We start from the raw sequence: 6,181 nt of genomic DNA on the forward strand, positions 1-6,181 counted from the left end.
GCTGTCCTGGGCCCCTGGCGCGGGCAGGGCCAGGCCTACCCTCCCCTGCAGGGCACCAACCTCGTGGGACAGGCCGCACTGCAGGACGCTGTTCCTGGCAATTTCACACATGTCGCAGGTGCTGAGCTTGAAGACCTGGGCGGCGATGGCGTACTCCTCCATCAGGGGCTCCTGCGGCCACCAGGCGATACCCCCCCATCAGGGGCTCCTGCGGCCACAGGCTGGGTCAGAGTCCAGCAGCTTCTGCTGGTGCGGCCCTGCTGCTACAAGGGCTGTCCCAGAGATGCCCCAGCACACCAGACCCTCTGCAAATGCTGCCGGCTTCCCTGAAAAACGAGGCCCACACAGTCCCAGCCCCAGCACTCAGACGGGATCAGCTCACACTGACCTTGGTGTAATGAAACTGCATGGGGTCATCTGTAGAAAGGGACACCATGAGGCCCTTCTGGTGGAAGTCAGGCAATGGATTCTTTGCATACTCCAGGAAGAGGCTGTTGTTGCTGAGTGGGGACATAGCAATGGGAATTTGGGCAAGGAAGTACAGATACTGCAACACCGGGCTCTGCAAAGAGGAGCAGGGGTGCCACGTTAGGGATGAAGTTGCTGCACCCTCCACCTCTCCAGCGTAACTCCTCCGATCGGCTCAGTGCGCCAGCCAGGAGATCTGGTGCACAGAGCTCACGTGTACAAGAAAAGAGACAGTCAAGCTAGCAATCCTCCAGCACCCATGTGGCCAAGGGACTTCAACCCTGTCTGATTTCAGAACTCGGCTGGTTCCAGTGATAACAGCCAGTGATAGGTCTGTGAGGTGGAACCCCTGAACCTGAATATGTTTCTCAGCTACATCCTCAAACATGCCTGGAGAAACTCAGAGGATCACGTACAGCCAGGCTGTCCTGAAGCCAGGCTGTCCAAAGCAGAGGCACAATTAACTATCAGCTACAGTGGAGGCCAGCTGTGAACGTGCTCTCCTCTGCCATGCCTGGGCTGCTCAGTGGCAGACTCCTCCACTTACCTTCTTGAGGTTGAGACCGTGGGAGATATTATCTGCTGTCATGAAGGCTGCAAGCAGATGTGTGATGGCCCCGGCTTCCCCACAGTGTGGACGGAAGAGGAACGTGTTCATACCCCGCTGCCTAGGCACATGGAAGAAGGACTCAGAGCCGGCAAGCAGCAGGGTTAGATAGCATGCGATGCAAGATTCCCTGACTTCAGGTCCAGCTCTGCCTCTACCAGTGGGTCCCCAAGAATCCAGCGTGACCTAGGAGCACGTTACTTGTTCTCTTTTCTTCTCTGTGCACGTAATAGATGCATCTCTGAAATCCCAAAGTTTCCACCCCAGTCCATCACGCTTCCTACTGAGCAGTGTTTGGATTGCTCTGGGACGTGAAGCTCCAAACTACACTGTTGGCAGAGCAAGGATGGCCCTGCTTCTTCTACACCAATAATCAAAGAGCTGAGACAAGTCACGACGCAGCCCCTCATCTGCCAGCCCATCGCAGGTCCCTTAACAGATCTTGGGCCTCACCTGCGTAGGTTGTTAAGCACCAGGATGTTGGCATACATGTAGTACACGTAGTAGGTGTAGGATGGGTTCTTCTCAGAAGTCCACTGCTCTGGCTTAGGGCTTTTGGTGCAGAACATGTGTCCACTATGCTTGGATTCATCATCCACGCTGTCGAAGCCAGTGATCTGCTTGTCAAGGTAACAGAAAGAGCTGTGTCTCAAGGCTCCCCACCTCATCATGCCCAGGTAGGCTGGCTTATCCTGCCCCACTGCACCTTGCAGCTGTGGCCTGTACGCCTGGCCCACTCAAAAGCAGAATCGGGGCCAAGGTTGCAGACCTTGCTCCTTACAAACCCTTGAGTTCTATCAAGAGGTAGAAATAAAGCTCACACCAAGCCAGGAGGTGAGTAGGCAGCATTTCTCACAGCTCCACAGCAGCTCAGGGAGTCTGACCCCCTCCAGCACTTCTGGACACACAGCCCCTTTCCCAGGATGTGGCAGTAGGGCCACAAGCCCACTGACGACATTTTCCATGTCAAGGCCAATACCCCATTTCTTGTGCACAAAGAGGAATTAGAGTGCTCACCACACCCTGACAACATCACCAGGTGACACTCACGTGGCGTAGAAAGACACTCAGCTCTTTGTGGGCTTGAGGATTGACAGTTGCCTCAAACACAGGAATAAAGATATTTTCCAGCATCTTCCCAAAGTGCGGGAGGAAATTCTTAGACCTGAACACGTCACTGTGGACAGAGACAGGGATTAGCTGCTAGCAGAGGAACAACATGGCCCACAGTCCCCATAATCCCTTCAGGATAAAAAAATGAGGTATAGTGCGCTGTGAGGCACAGACCCACAGCACATACTAAATCCGGGGGACTTGGATCATCCACTTCATGTTGGGGGAATAGACCCGATGTTTGGTGAACCAGCTGGCTAGCTTGGGCCACTCCTCAGCTGATCGCCCATAGATTGAGAGGCGAGGCTCTGCGTACTGATACTTGGCATCCTCCAGATCAGAGCCAACCTCCTGCAAACCAGAACAGACAGTTGCATGGGGACCCTCCAGCCCTGGGCACAGCAGCACCACAGCTCGACTGCTCTCTCCTCCCCTGTATTCTCACCTTGATGATGGTAGCAAAGTACTCGCCATTGATGGCGTTCTCTGTCTTCAGGTAGAGGTCACGCAGCTCGCTGGCACCCACGGGGTTGTACTTGGCATTGAACTTGTCGAAGCGCTGAAATGTCTGCCGCCCCTGGAGCAGCGAGGATCAGGGCCAAACATGACACCCACACACTGGATCCAAGCATACAAACTGAGCAGGGACTGATCCAAACAACCCAAAATGGGAAAGCCAGGGGCTGCCACAAACACTAACGTGCACAAGATGCCATGGGTATGCAGGGAGGGGAAAGGCCATGCCTACAAGGGTGGATGGGAGTGACCCAGGAGCGGTCTTACAGTAAATGCCCTACCACTTACAGCATGGACATCCAGGGAATCCACTGTCAGGTCATAGGGATGCAGATTGAGCTGCTGGAAAAGCTGTTTTAGGGTGAGCTGTTTGTCCTTGGAATCGTAAACCACACGGTCAGCATCCACACAGTAGGATTTCTTGATGAAACGCAGAAGATGCTTCTGGTTCATGCAGGCTGCAGCGTGGATGTGTGTGTCCACCTGAGAAACCAGAGGGACAGCTATCGAGCTTCAAGCTGGGACGGGCAGGTACCATCCCAGGGAGGCTGATAAACCCCTTAGGTGAGCCCAACGCGTGTGGGGAGCACGGCTCAGCCCAGCAGATGAACACAGCAGACCTAGGCCAATAGCAGCCAAGTCAGCACCGTGCCGTTAGCGGGAACAATGTAGGTGCCACAGACCTTGACTCTAATATCCAGTTCTTAGGGACTGGAAGGTACCAAGACAGCTCATCTTCAGAGTCACTAGGGCTGCAAGCCTTGCCATTTACCTTCCGGCAGTTGTAGAAGTCTCGGTGGGGGTTGTTCTTCAGCTCTTTCATCTCCTCCATCTCATTCAGCATTTCATGCACTTGGAACTTGGATGAGAGGAACTTCAGGCGCCGATGAGCATAGGTCTTACTAGTGAAAAAATAGGGCAGAACAGTGCTCTTGAGGGGACTGGGGATGCAGCTTTCACCTGAGGTGGAGGAGTGCACGCTAGCCTGGTATGCTTCCCTAAGGTGCTTCTCCTGGTTCTATTACAGAGCTTCAAGGGAAGGCCCGGCCAGGTGTGAGCATACCTGCAGGGTATGTCTCCAGTCCCTGAATGCTGACTTTGCTTAAGACCCCAATCAAGACAGCTGACAAGGGCCAAGGACACTTTGGTAGCCAGCAGGCTGCAGGTATGTCATCAGTGGGTTCTTCCCTCCTCCCAGGAAGAGGAGGGTACAACCCTGGCTCTGCCCCGACCTCCCTTCTCCCTGCTGAGGCAGGACCTGTTCAGCTGCACCCAGCGCTGGGTTGTGGACTTACACAGGCCCCTGTGCAATCAGGGCCAAGAGGAAGTTCATGTCGTCAACGAAGTGCTCAAGGCTGGGGTAGGGCAGGTCCTTTGGCTCATTTCTGTCAACCGCTGCTTTGTCTCCATAGATGTAAACTACCCCATCCTTCATCTGGACATGGTATCCCAGGTCCTCAGCAAGATTCCCAGTTTCAAAGGGATCCTCTCCGTCCCTTACTGGTGGGGTGAACACTGGACCAAAGGAGAATACCATGAGGCACAGGCTGCCAGACAAAACCCCACAAGCCTGCCATGCTGCTCCACCCCAGGCAGAGGGCCGGGACAGCTCCACCACTGTGACACTGAAAAGGAGGCATGAACAAGCGAGTACTTCCACAGCCCTTTTCTGACCCCTGTCCACCCCATGCTGAAGCCAGACAGAAAAACCTTCCAGGTGCCCGGACGTACCGGGGCCAGTGTCGCTCGCCCTCCAGACCTCGCCTTCAATAGCACGGAGGTACTGAGATGGGGTCCTGGGGAACCTCTGCACAGACTGCTGCATGTATTTCTCCCGGATGCACAGGGCACGGTACAGGCCTTTGCAGACAACTTCAAAATCTTCAACTGTCACCTGCAAGAGGGCTGCTGCTGAACATCACTGCACAACTGGAACCTTGCTGCCCGAGAGATACTTCAGTGCACCAAGATGTAAAGACGACAGTTTTGTTCCCAGCAAGATACACACCCTATCACCCCCTCCCTCCCACTGCTCTGCCTGGGCAGGGCACAGAGCGGGTCATAGGATAGTCCTAGACACAAAGAGAAGCTCCTCACACCAGAACCAAAGAATTACAGCTGTCAGCCCCTCTTACCTTCCTCACTGCAAACTGTAGGTGGCACTGAAATGGAAGCCAGGCCTGGGCAAAAGCTAAAAGCTATTTTTAGAGCCTGGGCTGAAACTGAAGCAGGACCAACATACACTGACCCTATGTGTCAAGAATTTTTGATTTACTGCACAGACAAGTGTTCTGGGCAGTCAAGAGAGGTCAGACTGGAGCAGCAAGGGAGAATACTATGCAGCACTTGCAGCCAGCTACAGCTATGGCAGGAGGAATGTGCCTGTGCATGAAGGGACTGTCAGTCTCCCGTAACTACTCCTCTGCTACACAACTCCAAGCTGAGCAACCTGCTGCAGCCCAGGAGGGAGCAACCTGCCAGTTGGAGGTTGCTCAACATAATAGAAGGCTGCACAAATGTAATAGAAGGCTGTGGAGGAGGAAGATAAGGAATTAGCACAGGATGTGATGGCAGTTCTGGTTAACTGGTTCTAGGTGACCTTGCTTGAGCAGGGAGGTTGGACCACATGACCTCCAGAGGTCTCTGCCAACCTCAGCCATTCTGGGATTCTGTGACATGTGCAGACCTCAGTCAGGACACAGCTGTGTGCAAGCAGGAGCAGGCTGTGACAGAAGGAGCTCAGCCTACCCTGACACACCCTCTCCCTTGCCCTGTCCAGAGGATCCCATGGGAAGCATGTGGCACCCCACAGGCTCCTGCTAAGGAATTCAGCTCTGGATCCTCCAGGGATGCAGCAGGACACTATCAGATGCTCATGAGACACAGACTGAGCTGGAAGACATACACTGCCCCCCCTCCCTCCGTGCCTGGCACAGACTCCTGTGACACTGAGCACTACTGAGGGACAGGCAGGGACTAGAGGAGGTGGCAGTCAGCATGGGGAAGGGCACAGCCATGCAAGTACCTACCCCAGAGGCATAATCCCCTGTGATCTGTACCCGCTGGAAGTCAGGCACGGTCTGGTACAGGGGGGAGGTGGAGATGACCTCATCAATAGTGGACAGTCTGGTTATAGACTTCTGAGCCACAGGGACTGCCAATGAAATTGTCTTCAGACGGACCAGGCGCTTCTTCCTGCCAGGGAGGAAAGCCTCAGGCAAACATCCCTGACACAGGTGCACTTACCACTGCCATGTTCCAACTGCACATGAATCATCTCACTGGTGCCTTCTGAGCACCTTAAACAGACACTGTCAAGAGTAGAGGCCACAGCACACAAAGCAGCCACAGCATGGTCTTTGTAAGTCACCTTCCCGGAGAAAGGTCTCTAAGTCTCCCTCTCCAACAGCTCTGTGGCCATTGCCGTGCTGACACCCAGGGAACTGGCCAAGGGTGTATTTTCTGTCAAACAGCAGG

At 54.3% G+C, this 6,181-nt stretch overlaps 1 protein-coding gene across 1 annotated transcript in view; it reads right to left on the bottom strand.

Moving 5' to 3' along the window:
* Nucleotides 1-39: 39 nt before the first annotated feature.
* AMPD1 (adenosine monophosphate deaminase 1) overlaps nt 40-6,181 on the bottom strand; it is a gene marked incomplete at its 3' end in the record, with an annotated part of 9,889 nt that continues 3,747 nt past the window's right edge. The window contains exons 4-15 of the mRNA XM_029087094.1: nt 5,734-5,899; nt 4,436-4,598; nt 4,000-4,219; nt 3,477-3,606; nt 2,993-3,187; nt 2,634-2,765; nt 2,376-2,539; nt 2,126-2,252; nt 1,529-1,692; nt 1,016-1,136; nt 389-562; nt 40-171 (exon numbers count right to left, since the gene is read on the bottom strand). Of these exons, the coding sequence (XP_028942927.1) occupies nt 40-171; nt 389-562; nt 1,016-1,136; nt 1,529-1,692; nt 2,126-2,252; nt 2,376-2,539; nt 2,634-2,765; nt 2,993-3,187; nt 3,477-3,606; nt 4,000-4,219; nt 4,436-4,598; nt 5,734-5,899 (1,888 nt within the window). The remainder of the gene's footprint in view (nt 172-388; nt 563-1,015; nt 1,137-1,528; nt 1,693-2,125; nt 2,253-2,375; nt 2,540-2,633; nt 2,766-2,992; nt 3,188-3,476; nt 3,607-3,999; nt 4,220-4,435; nt 4,599-5,733; nt 5,900-6,181) is intronic.

The sequence above is a fragment of the Antrostomus carolinensis genome, unplaced genomic scaffold, assembly GCF_000700745.2.
Source record: "Antrostomus carolinensis isolate BGI_N321 unplaced genomic scaffold, ASM70074v2 scaffold44219, whole genome shotgun sequence".
NCBI classification, from domain to species: domain Eukaryota; kingdom Metazoa; phylum Chordata; class Aves; order Caprimulgiformes; family Caprimulgidae; genus Antrostomus; species Antrostomus carolinensis.